The 21,586-nt window shown below is 33.0% G+C and overlaps 1 protein-coding gene across 1 annotated transcript in view; it reads left to right on the top strand.

Moving 5' to 3' along the window:
• Positions 1-21,586, top strand: part of LOC143076957 (uncharacterized) — an 89,187-nt gene that overhangs the window by 20,486 nt on the left and 47,115 nt on the right. The window contains exons 3-4 of the mRNA XM_076252853.1: positions 12,950-14,707; positions 15,581-15,780. Coding sequence (XP_076108968.1) covers positions 12,950-14,707; positions 15,581-15,780 — 1,958 coding nt within the window. The remainder of the gene's footprint in view (positions 1-12,949; positions 14,708-15,580; positions 15,781-21,586) is intronic.

The raw sequence follows: 21,586 nt of genomic DNA on the forward strand, positions 1-21,586 counted from the left end.
TGTCTAAGAAAGGGATAAATCCTACTTTGTAAAGGATCACTCTGATTAAAAAAAAATTCTCTGAAACTGACATTATCAAGATGCCTGATTTCTTGATTGACAACATATTTGTTACGTTCGCAGGACGTGTTTTTCAACAGACTATCAGCATTGCAATGGGAACGAATTTTGCCCCTTTTTTGCCGACTTGTTTCTTAATTAATCTGTGGAAGATAACAGAGAAAAAAACGTGGATGTTTAGTTTTCACACTAGTATTGATAATCGAGCGACACTTCATACAGGAACTTCTGAGGAAGAAAGATAAGAAGTTAGCAATATCCGTTAACTCTACTTTCCGCTATATAGATGATGTACTTTCACTAAATAATTCACATTTGCATCTATCCCATTGAACTAGAGATAAATTATACAACAGATACATTTGAGTCGGCCTCATATCTGGACTTACATCTAGAAATTGACAATGAGGGTCGATTGAAAAACTTTATGACAAAAGAGATGATTTCAGCTTTCCAATTGTGAACTTTCCATTTCTGAGTAGCAACATTCCAGCAGCACCTGCATATGGGGTGTATATATCTCCCGATTGACACGATGTTCCCGTGCTTGCAATTCCTATCATGATTTTCTTGATAGAGGGTTGTTGCTCATAATGAGACTATTAAATCAAGAGTTCCAAATGGTGAAGTTGAAATCATCTCTTTGTAAATTTTACGGACGCCATCACGAGTTGGTTGACCCTTTCCCAAATGATACCTTACGTCGTTACTACAATTCGCTTCCCTTTCATGAGTGTGACTTACCGAATTAGACTATTTACCGTATTTGTTATCTCATAAACAAAACGACAGGTGCCACATGTGTAGCAGCATTACACTCTTGAATTTCAGATCTAACAATTTTGAAAGAAAAATAAAGAAGATGTGGTATGATTGTCAATGAGATAACTCTACACAAGAGACCAAAATTACAAATTAACAACTATAGGTCTCCATATAACCTTCAACAATGAGCAAAACCCATACCACTTCGTCAACTATAAAAGGGCCCGCAATGACAATGTAAAACAATTCAAACGAGAAAACTAATGGCCTTATCTATGTATAAAAAATGATCGAAAAACAAACGACAACCACTGAATTACAGGCCTACTGACTTGGAACAGGCACACACATACATATAGTAGTGGGGTTAAACATGTTAGCAGGATTCCAACCCTCCCCTAACCAGCTGGGACAGTGGTTTAACAGTACAACATAAGAACGAACTTTAAAAATCAGCTGGAAAAGGCACTAGTAATTTCTGTGGCCCTTTATAGACTGCTGTTAGGTGTGAGTCAAAGTTTCATGTTGAAGGCCGTACCTTGACCTAAAATGGTTTACTTTTATAAATTTAAACATGGATGGAGAGTTGTCTCATTGGCACTTATACCACATCTTTCTATATCCTTTAACTAATAAGATGGACATAAATACAAGTTGACATGGCCGGGCACTTGAATGTCCTAACAACAAAAAGACACTATGTACAGATCTTAAAGTACTCGCTGTGAAAAAAAAGGTCTGTTTAAAGGGAACTACTTACGGTATTTGGTATACAGTTTTAAAAAGTATTAGCATTGGCACATCTCATTTCCATAGAATTGGTTTAGCCATTTACTTTCAGTCTTGGTTTATTGACTTTGATTATTTGCAAAAACTACTTTTTAAAGTGTTGCTATTTTAATTTTATCATTTGCACTATTGAAATTACAAAAAAACGAGACATAACAGTTTATGTAACAATACAGATAGTTGAACTTTTTCTAATTTGGTAGGGCTATATACAACAGTAGAATACCGCAGTTCGAAATTCATCAATCGATAGAGAAAAAACAAACCTGGGTTACAAAGGAGAACTAAGGGAAACGTATCAAATATAAGAGAACTACGACACAACAGACACGACAGAAACACAACATTGAAATGTAACACACTCAGAAACTAACTATATAATATAACAATGGCAATTTTCCTGACTTGGTACAGGCCATTTTAAGAAAAAAAATAATGGGTTGAACCTGGCGTTGTGGCAAGTCAAACCTCCCGCTTTCATGGAAATATTAATTGTAACATTATAATGACAACATTACATGACAGGACTTAAATAAAAAATAAATGGAAGAGAATATAGGACAGAGAAACAAACGAGTAATAGCCATTCTTTTAAAGTACCAGGTTTGAAATTTATACGCCAGACGTGCGCCACGTCCACAAAAGACTAACCAGCGACGCTCAGATGAAAATAGTTTGAAAGCCAAAACAAGTACATAGTTGAAGATAACCGAGGACCAAAAGTTCCAAAAAGTTGTGACCAATACGGCCAGGGTTATCCGCCTGGGACATGAAAATCCTTATCATTAAGAATAATTCATAATTTTGCAAACAGTACATTTTACAAAATGACTATATAAATAAACTCATATAGATACGAGGACTAAATTTTGTATATACGGCAGACGCGCGTTTCGTCTAAAAAAGACTCATCAGTGACGATCGAATCCAAAAAAGTTAAAAAGGCCAAATAAAGTACGAAGTTGAAAAGCATTGAGGACCAAAATTCCTAAAAGTTTTGCCAAATCCAGCTAAGGTTATCTATGCCTAATAGATAATCATGATTAAACTGAATTGGTTTACAACTACGAACGTTAAGACATGTGCCAAATTCCCATTACAATAACAAATATAACATCAAAACTAAATAAATGAAGTTGGGATGGAAAAGTACCGATACACGTTTTATAGCAATACGAATCCAAACTCAGAAAAACAGTCACAATCGGGAATAAGTCACATTCGAATGCGGTAATAAAAAGATCAGACGACGTAATGACAAACCACAATCTAACACCATAGTTAGTTTGGACAAAGATACATCGTATGGATCAACCAATTCTACTTGGTAAAAAAGATCTGAGATTACTTATATGTATTTATTGCATCGATTTGTTAATGGAAGTGTTCCAAATATCTCTAGTGCTACTCTTTCCATTGGTTATCCTGAGACGCATGTACCCGAAGGTTGATTTTTCTTGGATTTTCTTACAAAGCATCTGTCGCATGTTAGGCCAATATTATTAGTTCTTGAGCTTCTATAATAGTGTCTTATTGCCGCCTAAATGAGCAGCCGATGGTTCATCAGGAAAGTAGTACAAGAGCTTTTGTGTTCGACTCTTATAAACAATAATTTGTTTTCTGGCTTCTTGATCAATATCTGTCTCAAACCTCCTGTATAACACTCCTCCATGTGTTTTAATCTGTCCCATTTGTCCCAAATAGTTTTTATACGACAGCAAAAATTGAAAAAATTTTGGTCGTATATTGGTATCACGTTGGCGTCGTCGTCGTCGTCCGTAGTCGTCGTCGGCGTCCGAAGACTTTTGGTTTTCGCACTATAACTTTAGTATAGGTGAATAACAATCTATGAAATTTAAACACAAGGTTTATGACCATAAAATGAAGGTTGGGATTGATTTTGGATGTTTTGGTTCCAACAATTTGGGAATTAGAGGCCAAACAGGGCCCAAATAAGCATTATTCTTAGTTTTCGCACTATAACTTTAGTTTAAGTAAATAGAAACTTATGAAATTTTGACACAAGGTTTATGACCACTAAAGGAAGGTTGGGATTTATTTTGGGAGTTTTGGTCCCAACAGTTTAGGAATTATGGGCAAAAAAAGGGCCCAAATAAGCATTATTCTTGGTTTTCGCACAATAACTTTAGTATAAGGAAATAGAAATCAATGAAATTTAAACACAAGGTTACGAACTCAGAAGGAAGGTTGGGGTTGATTTTAGGAGTTGAGGTCCCAACAGTTTAGGAATTAGGGGTTAAAAAGGGGCCCAAAAAAGCATTTTTCTTGTTTTTCGAACCATAACTTAAAATCTATGAAACTTTAAGACAAGGTTTGTGACCACAAAAGGAAGGTTAGGATTGATTTTGGGAGTTTTGGACCGAACGAATTAGGGTCCAAAAGGGTCCAAAATTAAACTTTGTTTTATTTCATTAAAAAAATAATTATTGGGGTTCTTTGATATGCCAAATCTAACAGTGTATTCAGATTCCTAATTTTTGGTGCTGTTTACAAATTAGTCTACATTAAGGTCCAAAGGGTCCAAAATTAAATTTAGCTTGATTTTAACAAAAAATCAATTCTTGGGGTTCTTTGATATGCTGAATCTAAACATGTACTTAGATTTTTGATTAGGGGCCCAGTTTTCAAGTTGGTCCAAATCGGGGTCCAAATTATTGTATTAAGTATTGTGCAATAGCAAGAAATTTTCAATTGCATAGTGTTGCGCAATAGCAAGAAATCTTCAATTGCACAGTATTGCACAATAGTAAGAAATATCTAATTGCACAATATTGCGCAATTGCACAGTTTTGCGCAATAGCAAGAAATATTCAATTGCACAGTATTGTCCCGTTTTCAAATTGGTCTACATTAAGGTCCAAAACGGTCAATAATTAAACTTTGTTTGATTTCAACAAAAATTGAATATATGGGGTTCTTCAATATGCTGATTCTAACCATGTATTTAGATTTTTAATATTTGGGCCAGGTTCTCAAATTGGTCCACATTGAGGTCTAAAGGGTCTTAAATTGATCATTATTTGATTTCATCAAAAATTGAATTCTTGGGGTTCTATGATATGCTGAATCTAACCATGTATTTAACAATGCCATATTTGGCACAACCTTTTCATGCCCCACCTACGATAGTAGAGGAGCATTATGTTTACTGGTCTGTGGCTCCGTTCGTTCGTCTGTAGTTCCGTTCGTCCGTCTGTGCGTCCGTTCGTTCAGGTTGAAGTTTTTGATCTAGGTAGTTTTTGATGAAGCTGAAGTCCAATCAACTTAAAACTTAGTACACTTGTTGCTTATGATATGATCTTTCTCATTTTAAAGCCAAATTAGACTTCTGACTTCAATTTCACGGTCCACTGAACATAGAAAATATAAGTGGAAGTTTCAGGTTAAAGTTTTTGGTCAAGGTAGTTTTTGATGAAATTGAAATTCAATCAACTTGAAACTTAGTACATATGTTTCCTGTAGTATAATCTTTCTAATTTTAAAGCCAAATTAGATTATTACCCAATTGCACGGTCCATGGAACATGCAAAAGGATAGTGCGAGTGGGGCATCCGTGTACTTTGGACACATTCTTGTTTAACTTTTGATCTTCAGTGCTGTACAACTTTGTACTTTTTCACTTTCGATCTTTTATATCTGGGCGTCACTGGTGAGTCTTGTGTGGACGAGGCGCGTTTTTTGGCGTATTGAATTTTAAACCTGATGCTTTTTGTTATCTATTAATCATGTGTTTCTTTGTCTAATACTAAGTATGTTCTCCTATTTATTTGTATTGTAGTCCTGTAATATTATGTTGTCATTTCAATGTTATATTTAACTTTGCCATTAAAGTGCGAGGTTTGGCATGCCACAAAACCAGGTTCAACCCACCGTTTTTATTCCTCTTTAAAAATGTCCTGTACCAAGTCAGGAAGATGGTCATTGTTATATTATTGTTCGTTTCTGTGTGTGTTGCATTTTAACGTTTGATCGTTTGTTTTCTCTTATTTTTGAGATATAAAGATAAGACGTGGCACGGTTATTGTCTATCCCAAATTCATGTATTTGGTTTTGATGTTATATTTGTTATTCTCGTGGTATTTTGTCTGATGCTTGGTCCGTTTCTGTGTGTCGTTGTTCTCCTCTTATATTTAATGCGTTTCCGTCGGTTTTAGTTTGTTACCCCGATTTTTTGTCCATGGATTTATGAGTTTTGAACAGCGGTATACTACTGTTGCCTTTTTGTATATTTTGGATGTTGGACCATAATAGGTAAATGTCCAATCTAAAATCTTAGACCACATTCATTCTGTGTCAGAAACCTATGTTGTGTCAACTATTTAATCACAATCCAAATTCAGAGCTATATCAAGCTTACATGTTGTGTCCATACTTGCCCCAACTGTTCAGGGTTCGACCTCTGCGGTCGTATAAAGCTGCGCCCTGCGGAGCATCTGGTTAATGCTAATGGTCCACTAGAAATACTTTTTCGTTATGGTTTTTGAGATCCAACTTCAAAGGAAGCAAACAATTTTCCAATATTTTCATCTTCTAATTGCTGTATTCAATATCAGTACATAGCTCTTTGACGAATATTTTGTGGCCTTATCCCCTTGTTCATGGTACAGTGACTTTAAATAAATTAGCAATTCAAATGTAAAATTTCCTGTTTAAGTCGTTTTAAGAAGAAATACTTGTGACAGATTGATAATTATTTGCATAAAGTTGCATTACTATCAGTACATTTAAGTATGTCGAGACATTTCTAATCCATGATCACAATCTTATGGTCCAGCGATTTGGAATAAACACGCAATACTGCTGTCCATCATATAGTTTTTTTTTAAATTGTATGTGAACAGACGAGATATATATCTGTGTCAAACTTTGAATTTTTTAGAAAAAATAAGGATTTTCTGACCCCAGGAGTATATTACCGTAGCCGTATTTGGCACAACTTTTTGGAATTTTGGGTCCTCAATGCTCTCCAACTTTGTATTTGTTTTGCTTTTTAAATGTTTTGATCTGAGCGTCACTGATGAGTCTTATGTAGACGAAACGCGCGTCTGTCGTATTAAATTATAATCCTGGTACCTTTGATAACTATCAACATTTGTTTAATAACAATGGTTTGCCTTTTTTCTTCTTATTTTATTATTTCTTCATGATACAATATTTATAAATCGTGTAATTTGATAACTTAACTCGCTTAACACAATGCAAAAATAATCATATCAATGAATAAACTAAAATATCGTACAAAAATTTAGTAAAAGCTGTTTATTTTTCAAAAATTAATAAACCCGTAAGCCGTTCATATGCAGCTAATGGGTGAACCGTGATTGTAAAGATCGTTCTCCATTTTGCATAAAAAACAAGTTACTTACTTTGCCACAAGATTAACAAGTACAATTATAGTTTGTCACCTGATGCTGTTGTCATTTAAACTTATTAAATTGGCAATTTCTTAAGTTAATATCAACAAATATTAAATGTCAAGAAGAGCAGATAAAACCTTTAATTTGATATCATCTTATGAAGTGAAAATGTACTCGAACAAAGAGAGTGCATAATCTTAAAGTGCATAAGAATGTAGAAAGATGCACCAAAGCGAACCATTTAGACACAAACGATCCGTACCGTTTTTTTACACCTGTAATACGGATTCATTACGAACATTTAACTACTGACGTATTTTATCTATGTAATTTTACAAATACTTTGATAGCTATATAATCAGGTTTAACCCATCATTTTCTACCAAATATGCCTGTACCAGGTCAGCAATGTGGCGGTTGTAATGTGTTTAAGCTTTTGGAATAATCATTTAAGGAGGCTCGCGGGTATAAGATTTTCAGAAAAAAATTAAACATTAAATTTTCATTACAAATTTTATTTATTACCTTAAGTAGTTGTTACTTTATCATGTGGTACAAAAATCATTCCAAAAAATCAATTCGTGTTGGCCCCAGCGGACTTTTAAAATGTAGATATCACTTAAAAAGCTCCAAATTATCTCCCTTTGGTGCAAAAATGCCATTTTTTGGCATTAAAATTGAAAAATCTTTTTTAATTCATCGGTGACCTATATTTTTTATTGTTGTTTTCGAATAAGCTGTACATAAACTAAATAATTATAAAATTTTAGCGATTTCTGTAATTTAGTTCTTTTTTTATTTCGATATTACCGCTATTTCTCCTATTAGTTCAACAGAAAAAAAGGACATTAACAAAAATGTATGCTTCTTTCGAAAGCAGATTGTGAGCGTAAATGAACGGTGACCCCATTTTTTTATTTCATTTTTCTATTAAGTATAAGATAAAGTTCATTTATAGAAAAATATAGAGAAATCCTATATTAAATTTTAAAAAATCATTTAGACCCGCGAGCCGCCTTAAGTAAGGACTTTCCGTTTAGAGTTTTCCTCGGAGTATTTGTTTTATGTTACTTTTTCTGGGTGTTCAAATATCTTGTAATCATTGAGCTTAATAGAAATAAGCACAAATGAGTGAATCACATTGGCTCCAAAAGGAGTGAGATCAGGTTCATCCACACTATCCAGCTAACGCATCTTTAGATAGTCAAAATATCAAATTGACATTAGACTCCGAAACCATGTCGTTAAAATTTGTCATAAAATATAGGTCAACCATTTTCTAATCATGCCAGGTACATTTATATAGGGGTATACAGGGGCGACTTTAACGTTTCAGAGGCACGCCCATTGTCAAAGACGTGAATATATTGTGGGTATATGCGAGTGTGAACGCAAGACGGAGGGCATTTATATTATTGCTAAGAAAGTTTTGAAGGTAAAAAAAACTCCCCATAAAGACCAACCATAGATCATCATACGTTTTTAACAATGAGCTACACCCAGAACATGCATAACACACAGTACCCAATAAAAGGATACAGCATTACTTGTAACATAATTTAAAGAGAAAACTAAAGGCCTGATTAATGCACATAACAAAGAACGAAAAACAAGTAGCATATAGCACAAAAGGCGACAACCACTTAGTAATGTCGTCCATCTGTGTCAATTTGAAGGAAATATCATAGATTGAAAGATTAAAACCGTTTAGTTTGTAGTATTTTTCATCTGATAATATCTCGAATATATCAATACAAGCATTCATTGGATTTTGTGATTTTAAACCATATCGTTTCAAGAAGATTTTGGACCTATTTATTGGATGTATTGTTAATTTGTTCTTGACGCGTGGAATGCAAACGAGACATCTATCTAATGGTTTTACTATCGGTATTTGTTCATGGATATACGTTGATTTATCAATGCTTAATTGTTATTTCGATTCTCATAGAATCTAGGAGAATCGAAATAACATTTAAGCATTGATAAATCAACGTATATCCATGAACAAATACCGATAGTAAAACCCTAAAGTCGCCATTAACAGTGCAATCAATAAAAACACCTGAATGAATACAAGTATTTATTTTCGGCCTGATTGATGATTAACAGTCAACGAAAAATAAATATGACTCAAAATAAGAAACTCAAACTACAGAATGATAGCCCCTAACATATGGCTTGTAGACAGTCCGTTTCACCTTGAACACGCTGTAACATTACACAATAAGACTAAACCCACAAGCTCTGAAATGTCTTGCAACATAAGACTAAACCCTCATGCCCTTAAATGGCTGGCAACATAATACTTAACCCTCTAGTCCTGAAATGGATTGACTCATCAGCTTATTACAAACAGTAGTCTTTATATAAACATAAAGATATAAGACATCAATTTATCAGCACCCTGAGTTATTTAGTACTAATACTTGTTCAATGCCCATAAAAACTAATACATATTCATCAAGAATGAAGTATCAATATTGATGTTTCCTAACCCCCTTTAAGTGTCTCATTCCATTCTTTTGTTCCTTGAGTTCGCTCCTTGTGACAGCTCTGCTCATTCCTGGAATTAGCCCTGTGTTCTTGATATCTGGTGTTTCATCTACTTCAGTGAGGGGTGTAGCAAGGTTGGCCTCTCACATTCTTAATCACGTGCTCTTCTTCAAACGTTTCCCTTAGAATAATTACATCATCTATATACATGAGGCATTCCCCCCACTGTTGTCCTCTCAGTACGTCATCCATTAGCCTTTCAAAAACTTCTAGGCTAGTAGCTAAGCCAAACGGGGTTACTGTAAAAAGTCTATGACTGAGTCTAATGCTGTTTTTCTCTGTCATCTGGATAGAGTTCAACTTATTAAAAAATCTTGGTTGAGGTCTACACCGAAACCATTTGTCACCTGCTTAAGAATATAACCAATCGTCCACACGAGGCAAAGGCTAGGCATCCTCATTAAGTATCAATTCATTAAAAGCTGTATAATATCAAAGGTACCAGGCTTATAATTTGATACGCCAGAAGCGCGTTTCGCTTACAAATAGACTTAGCAGTGACGCTTAGATAAAAAAAAATAGTTAGAAAGCCAAACAAGTATAAAATCGAAGAGCATTTATGACACAAAATTCCAAGAGTTGTGCCAAGTACGACTGAGGTTATGTTTGCCTGGGATAAGAAAATCCTTGGTATCTCGAATAGTTTATACTTTTTCAAACAGTAAATTTATAAAAAAAAAAAATGACCATGTAATTGATATAGTCATAACAATATCGAAGTGATGAGTACTGGGCTGTTGATAATCCTTGATGCGAAACATCCAACCGCAGATACCAAATAAATGTGAGTAAGATGCTGGCCTTCTGAACCCCATATGTAACTTAATATACAGTGAGACGAAAGATATCAGAGGGAAAGTCAAACCCATAAATCGAAAATAAACTTACAAGGCCATGGCTAAAAATGAAAAAGACATACAAACAATAGTACACATGACACAACATAGAAAACTAAAGAATCAGCAATAAAAAATCCACCAAGAACTAGGGGTAATTTCAGGTGCTCCGGAAGGGTAAGCAGATCCTCCCGTCGTGTTGCTCATGTTATAACGAATCTGGTAAATAGTCTAATTCGGGAAGTCACATTCATGAAAGGGAAGGGAATTGTAGTTACGAGGTATAGAACATTTGCGATATCATTTCTGAAACGGTTATCCCATAACAGTCAACCAACTCGTGATGGCGTCCGTAAAATTTACAAAGGGATGATTTTAACTTCGCCGTTTGGAACTGTTGGTTTAATAGCTTCCTTGTGAGCAGCAATTCTCTATCAAGAAAATCATGGTAGGAAATGCAAGCACGGGAATATCGTATCAATTGGGATATATATATATATAATAAATAATATATATAAAATATTCCCATTTTATAAAATGAATATGGGTTGTGACATTACACGAGAAGTCAAGGAAAAACATTTTATTTCAAAATTTAAATCACGATTGAATGCAAACTATACATTTTCTATTGTGTAATAATGACGCTCCATACTTCTATATATAGACTAAGTGTAATACGATTTATCTCCCTTTATATACTCAACGACAACTATGACGTTACATACCTACCGTTACATAGTTACGTTAATCATGTATAGTTTCACCTGAAGATTGTTATTTAAACATGAAAGTACTAGTGAATTAAAACTATTCATACCGGAAATGTTGGATTTTTTAGTAATCTATATATATATATATATATATATATATATATATGTTGTAGGGTTGTCACTGACTCGGACGTACTTATGAATATAATTATTTTCTGTGACTGTATCTTATATTAATTTGTAGGATCCTTTACTATAGATAATTTAGCTGATCTGTAACAATAACATCTTCATGCCTTATATATCATGTACTGTAGTACGCCGCTAGATTAAAACTGACGTGGAAAGGTAACACATGGCCAGCGAAAGCTCTTTTTTTGAGAGCCCAGGTGGTCGTGTGGTCTAGCGGGACGGCTGCAGTGCAGGCGATTTGGTGTCACGATATCACAGTAGCATGGGTTCGAATCCCGGCGAGGGAAGAACCAAAAATTTGCGAAAGCAAATTTACAGATCTAACATTGTTGGGTTGATGTTTAGACGAATTGTATATATATATATATATATATATATATACCCCGTATGCTGGTGCTGCTGGAATGTTGCTACTTAGCTAAAATCATCTCATTAGTCGTAAATTTTTGTTTTCAACCGACACTCATTGTCAATTTCTAGACTTAAGTCAAGGTATGAGGCCGACTTAACTGTATCTGTTGTATATACAGATTTCCAGGACTTGAATGAAAACATACTAGTCTTATATCATTAAATTACTGACTTATATAAGGTTGTCAACGTGATGGGATATCGTATCTATATATATACATGTATATATATTCAATAACTGTTATATTTTTTTCTAAAACTACTACTAGTATTAGAATTTGTAAAGTTAACATGTCTGGTTTCACATCTATCTGTAGATAACGATAACTGTTCTGTTCAGCTTGACAGCCAGATACTATATGCCGAAGTGCTCGAGCAACGCTGTATTTATACTTGACGACGAAATACATGCGCGACTCACAAAACTTAAAATCTACTATAACTTTGAAATATTAACGAAAACTCTGGCTCATGTCATGAAATGGCGTTATAAACAAACAAAACTGCGAAGGTTTGCTCTAATTTCCAAAAAGACAAGTGATATTTTAAATGTAAACATTAAAATTCCATACTATACTTATCATCTATGTTTCTATTTGACGTCACTCATGGAGGAAATAAGACAATAGTTCATTAATGGCGCTGGACATAAACGTATTTTACGTAATATTAACATAAAATTCAGTACCCTTAACAAAAAAATGAACATGACGGAAACCAGCAATTCATTTAATTATAGCTTAACAGTACAGTGCCTGCTCACTGACAGTTTTAAGTTTTACAGCTATGTCAATACAATAATAAGTTAGATGTTATCTAAAATATTCTGATATCCTCTTTTGGTACTAGTTATGAAAATATTTAATTTAATTTCCCTAAATTGAGTTCAAAGTTGTCCTAGTGGAGTATTGCATAACAACCATCTAAGATTTTTCAGTTTACAAATTTTGATTCCAACAAATTTTAAATATAAAATGTATTGTTCTTTATGATTATAGTAATATCCATCTATAACAATATGATATAATCATCAATAGTTGATTTTTATTTGATAGAAATGTTATACGATATGAACATTGATAGTAGATTATTATTAATATGAACGTAGGTAGTCGATTTATATAATGAAGCATCGATGGTCAATTATTATATGATTTACGATAGCACTAGTCAAATGCAATTAACTGCTACCTTAAACTAATTTAAATTCTATACGACTATACATACTCACTCTTAAAATATATTTCAGAAGATACAAGAGCTCTTATTGAAGTAGATGTGATAGAAGATACATTTGTGGCGACTAAGGCAGTGACGGATGGCTTATTACTGCTGAAACGGAATGGAGTCTTGTTAATAACAGGACCCGCGGGTACTGGAAAAAGTCGGATTGGTCGTCAAGTCTTGCATATGTTTTGTACTGAAAACAAGTCATTCAAATGTATGAAGTTAACATTGGCAGAATGGGATAGTATAACCAATAAAAAAGAAAAGAAGGACAACAGAGGAGAAGAAAATATAGACAATAGAGCAGCTAATTTGGTGCTTCTACTTGATGACATTTTCGGAGAAACAAATTGTATGTTTAATAGAGAAAAAGATGCACCAATTCTAGACCTAGTTCATGCATATGTATGTAAAGGTAAAACTAAAGTCATTATAACAATCAGAGATACAGTCAAACGTCAGTGTCAAGAATTTTTTGACAGTCATAGACTTTTTCAATTTGACTTCATTGATCTAAATTCCAAAAAGTATGTACTTAGTTATAAAGAGAAACATACTTTTCTCACAAAATACATGAAAACAGTTCGCCAGTCAGACTATACTGACAATAAAGGGTTTTTGGATTGTAACGGTGTTACAATTTTAGATGAGACAGAGGTTTGGAAAATTTTACAAGAGAATCCTATTCAAGGGTTTCCTTTAGTGATGTATCAGTTTGTCCATAATGACAAATATTATCGTCTTGGTAGTAAATTTTTTGACAGGCCAACAGAGGCCATGTTAGAAGAAATGAATGCAATAAGACGTAAAGGTGGAGATCAAAGAAAGGATAAAATAAAGTTTATGAAACAGTATGCAGTTATGGTCTATACAGCAATAAATGAAAATTGTATTAACCCTGATGATACTTCTAGCGTTACAGAGATTCCGAAAATAATTGATGCAATCTACGGAGAGACCATAAAACTTAAAAAATGCCACATATCAGATGCAGTTAACGAACTTAAAGGAAGTTATTTGATAAGAAATCCCAACCAAAGGTCTTACAAATTACACCATTCAACACTTCAAGAGAGTGTCATCTTATCTTTTGCATCGATTGATGAAGAATATATAAACAAGATCATTCCTTTAATCAGTTGGTCATTTTTTCTTAAGATGGTTAAACCAGAATCGTACACTGAAAAAGAGGGAGAGGTAGTATTGAGAGTTCCATCTAGCAGTTATAAACTATTGGCTAATAGATTAGTGGATATATTCATGGTAGACTTTATGACATACATGCACATAGGAGATGCCTTTATGTCTATCTTATCTAATACTGAAATATTCCAACAAGTATATAGTCTCCTGCTACCTTGTTTATTAGAAGCTTTGGAAAAGGAAGATGACAAAGATAAACATATAGAAAATATGATCAGATCTAGTGAAACGGATTTTTCTAATAAGTATCTTTTACACATAAAGAAAAAAGATATACATCTTGCTAACTTACTTCAATCATTAGCAATATCAGAAAGTCAGTTAAATACATTTAACTTTGTATTGAAGACATTGCAGACATTAATAAAAACCAGCAGTCATCAATTTACTATTGATTACATGAAGTTTGCTTTGATTTCATCTTTATATGCCATCTGTGCGACTAAAGATGTAAGATGTGTTAAAGCCACATTGGACGTAATAGAAGAAAACAAAATACCTGTTTTACTTGATCAAGGTATTATACCAAACATAACTTCAATATCCACATTTTGGGAAGATTATGACAAAGAAACATGTGTTTTTCTTACAGTATGTATACGGAAATCATATGAAGTATGTAATATACCTGTGTTGGAATTCTTACTTTTAAAATACAATCAGACTCCTTTTGACATCATCTTATTTTTCAAGATGGTATATAATAAAGAAAATTTTATCCTAGAACATATGGTGTCTAGACAATTTCTTTTGGGAAATCTATTTTTATCGTCTAAACAACTAAAATGGATGATAGAAAGATTTCCAGACCAGAAATTAGATGACCCTTCCTTTATATTGACACATGCGTGCAAGTACCAGAGTTTGGATACAGTTGAGTATCTTACTTCTGGATCTAAAACATTTGATTATATTTCATGTCTTCTAGCTTTTGTTAATCAACCTCGTGAGAGTTTAGTCACCAGTATTCCTTATAATCCAGAATTATTTAATTACCTTATTAAAAAAATTGACATCAATTCCAAAGAATTTATTCCTGTTGTTGAATCACTTATACAAAAAGAGGATGTTCCTGATTATATGTTTGATGTTATCATTCCTGTCTGCCTCAATGATACAGGTATATTAACTTTGGCTTGTAGTTATGGACGGTTTCATCTTGTAAAACTAATAATCAATAGCAGCCACATTGAACACTTAGACGTTCAGTCAGCTCTCATTGCAACATGTAACGAATCTGAGGGGAAACTTCATCATTTATTTTTCCACAAAGAAGATGTTGAAGTTGAAAAGTTAAAAATAGTAAAATATATTGTGGAAAAACTTGGATTTGATCGGTTTGATTTGAAAGTTGTATGTCAACAATCATGTTCCTCCAAACAGATCAAAGTCTTAGAATGGCTTTTTCTTAACATTGATAAATCTAAACTGGATGTGTATACCATTATAGATTCAGCTTTAGTTTGTAAAAGATCAGATATATTAGAAAGCCTTATGAAAAATATTGAATTCGAGAGTTTAGATAAAACGGCAGTTTTACAATCTGTAACTGAACACTATACTGCTGAATGTTCTACTACACTATTGGAAATAGTACGCGCTATATGGTATGGTACAGAGGACAAAGAAGTGTTACAAATGGAAGAAATGGTAAATACAGCGTATGAAAGGAAATCCTTTGAGTTATTGATGTGGATTCATGAAAACTGTCATCCACATATATCTATGGATCCAAAGAAAGTATTAATGTTAGCATGTGAAGATTGCAGGGTTGATGTAGCAAAGTGGGTAGTTCAGACTTTTGAACAAACATCACTGGATATTGGTGGAGACACATTGTTCATGATAGCGTGTAGTGAAAAAAATTATCTCCTATATACTATCATTCAGGAAAATCGGATAAAAGTGGTAAATAACGTGAATAAATTGATATTCACATTGAATTGGATTCTTGAAACTTTTCAACCACAGCGCTTGGACATTGTTTCGGGGGTGTTAAAGTTAATAAGTGTTGACATCAAAATAAGAAATGACTTGAACTTAATAAGTGTTGACAAGGAAATAAGAAATGACTTGCATGATTTAATTATTTTTATACTTAATAAACACTCGAGTAGCATACAAACCGAAGATATGAAAGAAATCATAAACACATGTCTTAAAATGAATTATTATGTTCTTGTGAATTGGTTTCTTGAAAAAAGAGGCTCTATTTCATTTGATAAACAGATGATTTTGAACAAAGCCTGTAGAGATGCTGAGATTGAAACAATTAAAATATTATGTAAATCTTTCTATGCGTTGGACATGAAACAAGCAATGATCAATGCATGCAAATCAGAATATTCTCGAAGGGATGTATTATTAAGATTTGAAAAAAAAGATTATACTAATAGTCAGTTAATTGTCTGTTTGAGTCTGTTGTGGAATGAAATTAATAAAATTGACCATGATTCCATCGATATAAGAACAATTGTGAGTGCAGTTTGTAAGGAAGAAAAAGTCAGTAATTATGTTATGACCTGGATTCTTCTTAATCTTCCTCTTAATGAAATTCCAATCAATGAAGTTTTAATAACCTGTTGTCTACAAGGTAAAATCCATCATGTGAAGTATATATTTCATAAAGTAAATAATGAACAGCTTCACATAAAAGAAGCATTTGTTCAAGCATGTCTGGTAGCTTCAGTTGAAATAATGTTTCCGAAAAAATATGATGAACTAAATACTAGTATAGTTAAAAATGTGTTTCAAATGAAAGATGAACAGCCCAATTTGCTACAGACTGAAGAGGACTTGTTGTTTCAAACGCAAATTGATGAACCAAAATCATTGATTATTGTAAATTATTTGTTTCAAATAACAAAACATAAAGATTCTTACTCAGCATCAGTTATGAATGAATTAATTGAAAAGAAAAAGTTTGAACTTATACTGTACTTCCTACAAGCAGGATATTGTAAAAACACAGACCTAAAGAATCTTTTGAACGAAGCATGTAGGGATGGCCGTTTTAAACTCGTGCAGTGGATACTAGGAAATGTTGGAAATAAAGAACTGGATATTAAATCTGCATTTCATGAAGCTTGTATTGGATTTAAACATGGAAATATTCATATATTTGAAAAACGAGTGAATCATGTCATGTGTGCAGCTTTATTGTGGCACTATGTACATGATATAAACATGTTTGAAATAGAGACTATATTGAATAAAATTACGGAAACGTCTGACTCAGATGATGAAATGAAAACATGGTTACTATACATTAGGAAATTAACGCAGAGAATATGTCAATCTGACAATGCATTGTTAAGTAGTGAAGAAAATATAATCCTAAAAAGTCAACAAGTTAATGATGGGCAATATTGTGAAGAAGACTCAGAAGACAATGATGACTCAAACAGCAGTATTGATTATGATGATTGTCCATCAGCAATGAAAAGATGTATATGCTGTGGAAAAAAGAGCAAACATGAATAAAGTGTCAGTCAATGAATCTTAACATTATGATATAATTTGATGTAGAAAATATTGATATATATACATCTGTTTTAGTTATAGCCTTATATATACCTATGGTATAGTGATTTTTGTGTTTAAATAAAAAAAAAATGTATTACCATTGTATTGTTAATAGCATGTGCACACGGATGCATACCAATCAGTGTATTGTAAATATCATGTTCAAACATGCATCAATCATAAACATTTTATACTGCAACTAGTTTTATTGATTTCCTAAATATAGTAACACACCTTTATTTTTTGCAATATCAATTTCATCATTGAACACTTTTTCGATATTCAAGGGTTCATTAAGGAATAAAATTTGAAATTTGCGTTTAGATAGCTATCAATTTATTTATTTAAGTTGCAGTATAAAAACAATATTAGGTCTGACATTGAATAATAATGATTTTGCATTGTAAATAAAAAGTGAAAACTGGATCAGTATTATAATTATGCTGTTAATATTTTCAGACTTGGATCAGACATTATCGTTGTATTTTTGATATTATGTTCATACATGCACCAGTCATAACCAATGTATTGTAAATAAAATGTTCAAACACGGATCAGTAATAGAAGCATTGTATTGAAAAAAGTAAAATGACAAAAATACTGAACTCAGAGGAAAATCAATTTGAAAAGTCCATAATCACATGGCAAAATCAAAAAACAAAACGCATCAAAAACGAATGGACAAGAACTGTCATATTCCTGACTTGGTACAGGCAAATATGTTCAAACATGGATCAGTAATATCTAACAATTACATTGTTCATCTCAAGTTCAAACTTTTATCCGTAATAATATTGGTATAAACAGTTTTTTTTAATTAGTTCTGAAATAAGTATTGAATTTTACATATTTATAATTATTGTTTTTAAACTTAGATAAGTAATATGTAATTCTTTGACAAAACATCTTGTTCAAACATACATTCATTATATTGTATATGTTTTTTTATGATCTCGTTTAGTTTCAAATATATTGAATGAATATAGATTAACATGACAACAGATGTGGGGTATATGTCAATATCTAACATTCCAACAATGCAAATAACACTTATATAGATTTAATCAAACAATATTTGACATACTTGGGGGTCCCTGCAATTTGTTTAGCTCTATATTTTGGGAAGTGCTTTAAGGTGTGTACTCTATGAATAAAAAAAGGAGAATATGTATATATGTTCTGAAGGGATTTTCTGATTTTAATTTTTCTATACTGTTAATTGAAGAATTTAATAATTTCATTAATATATGTATCTTGTTCAAACATACTACATTGTATTGTATATGTTTTGTTTTGTAATGTTTTAGTTGCAAACATATTGTATGTATATAGAATGAATATAGATTAACATGACAGCAGATGTGGGTTATAGGTCAATATCTAGCATTCATACAATGCAAACAAAAAACATATATAGATTAAATCAACCAATAGTTGACATACTAGGGGTTCAGTGCAATTTTTTAAGCTCTTTATTTTGGGAAATATTTTAAGGTGTGTACTCATGAAGAAGAAAAAAGAAAATATGTATATATATCAGAACTAAACACATTTACTAAAAAAACAGTTGTTGGCATGACACGGGTTATGTTTTTCTCATATATGTTATGATGGTTTGATACTAAACCCCTAACGGGAAGGATTGTGCCTGATATTCATATGATGAAATCATAATCTTTCAATCAGTTTAATTGAAGTCTGGAGCTGGCGTGTCAGTTAACTGCTAGTAGTCTGTTGTTATTTTTGTATAATTGTCATTTTGTTTATTTTCTTTGGTTACATCTTCTGACATCAGACTCGAACTTCTTTTGAACTGAATTTTAAATGTACGTATTGTTTAGCGTTTACTTTTCTACATTGGCTAGAGGTAAAGGGGGAGGGTTGGGATCTCATAAACATAATTAACCCCGCCTGTCCCAAGTCAGGAGCCTCTGGCCTTTGTTAGTCTTGTATTATTTTAATTTTAGTTTCTTGTGTACTATTTGGAAATTAGTATGGCGTTCATTATCACTGAACTAGTATATATTTGTGTAGGGGGCAGCTGAAGGACGCCCCTGGGTCCGGGAATTTCTCGCTACATTGAAGACCAGTTGGTGACCTTCTGCTCTTGTTTTTTTCTATTGTCAGGCTGTTGTCTCTTTCACACATTCCCCTTTTCCATTCTCAATTTTATGTTCTGAAGGGACTTTCAGATTTAATTTTTCCATACTCTAAATTGAAGAATTTAATAATATTATTTAATATATGTATGGTTAAAAGTTGAATAATTGCATGTACCTATAATGTATTATCATTATAATAGTTATAGCCCAATTCAGTTTTCTGCTATGTTAACCTATTTTAAATTCATTTTCCTCGCCTGACTCATTATTGGAGAATTAGAAATACCGGGCATCCATTGGTCTTGTTTTGTCAGTTCTCTCATGTGTTCAATTGTTGCCATATTTGATAAAACTCATATCATAGGTTGGAAAATTACATTGCTAGTGTTCTCATTTGTACAATGCATGACAATTTTTGTGATTCTTATATCAATGGTAAATTTCAGCAGTATGTTGAACAAGTTTTAAAATCAGTAATGATCAATTATTTTTAAAGAGTTATTTATCATGTTTATATCAATGGTTTATATTAGTAACGTTGAGAACAAGCTCCACATAGAATGAAAGTTAACTTGTTTTAGGGTTAACTAGATAGTTGGTACAATTTTTACGCCTAACATTGTGACCAAATTACATGTTCATTCTGTTTTTGGCTATTAACAATTACTTTGTTTCAGAATTTTTTTTTCCAGACATCATATATTTCTTTATAAGAAATAATAATCATTATATTGTAATAAGCAAGTTTATAGTTCGTTCTTATGTTGTACTGCTATACCACTGTCCCAGGTTAGGGAGGGTTGGGATCCCGCTAACATGTTTAACCCCGCCACATTATTTAAGGATGTGCCTTATCCCAAGTCAGGAGCCTGTAATTCAGTGGTTGTCGTTTGTTTATCTGTTACATATTTGTTTTTCGGTCATTTTTTTTTATATAAATAAGGCCATTAGTTTTTTTCGTTTGAATTGTTTTACACTTTCTTATCGGAGCCTTTTATAGCTTACTATGCGTTATGGGTTTTGTTCAGTGTTGAAGGCCGTGCGGTGACCTATAGTTGTTAATGTCTATGTCATTTTGGTCTCTTGTGGACAGTTGTCTCATTGGCAATCATAACACATCTTCTTTTTTTAGCTCACCTGGCACAAAGGGCTAAGTGAGCTTTTCTCATCACTTGGTGTCCGTCGTCGTCGTCCGTCGTTAACTTTTACAAAAATCTTCTCCTCTGAAACTGCTGGGCCAAATAAAATCAAACTTGGCCACAATCATCATTAGGGAATCTAGTTTAAAAATTGTATCCGGTGAACCCGCCAACCAAACAAGATGGCCGTCATGGCTAAAAATAGAACATAGGGGTAAAATGCAGTTTTCGGCTTATAACTCAAAAACCAAAGCATTTAGAGCAAATCTGATAGGGGTTGATATTGCTTATCAGGTTAAGATCTGTCTGCTCTAAAATTTTCAGATGAATTTCACAACTGGTTGCTTAAAAGAGGGACGAAAGATACCAAAGGTAGCTGTCCTTGAATTGGTAATTTTAATGAAATTTTGCCGGATTTTTTTTTTAAAGCTCACCTGGCCCACAGGGCCAAGTAAGCTTTTCTCATCACTTGTCGTCCGTCGTCCGTCGTCGTCCTGCTTTAACTTTTACAAAAATCTTCTCCTCTGGAACTTATGGGCCAAATTTAACCAAACATGGCCACAATCATCATTGGGGTATCTTGTTTAAAAAATATATCCGGTGACCCGGTCAACCAACCAAGATGGCCGCCATGGCTAAAAATAAAACATAGAGGTAAAATGCAGTTTTTTGGCTTATAACTCAAAAACC

Source organism: Mytilus galloprovincialis, chromosome 5 (genome assembly GCF_965363235.1).
Source record: "Mytilus galloprovincialis chromosome 5, xbMytGall1.hap1.1, whole genome shotgun sequence".
In the NCBI taxonomy this organism is placed as follows: domain Eukaryota; kingdom Metazoa; phylum Mollusca; class Bivalvia; order Mytilida; family Mytilidae; genus Mytilus; species Mytilus galloprovincialis.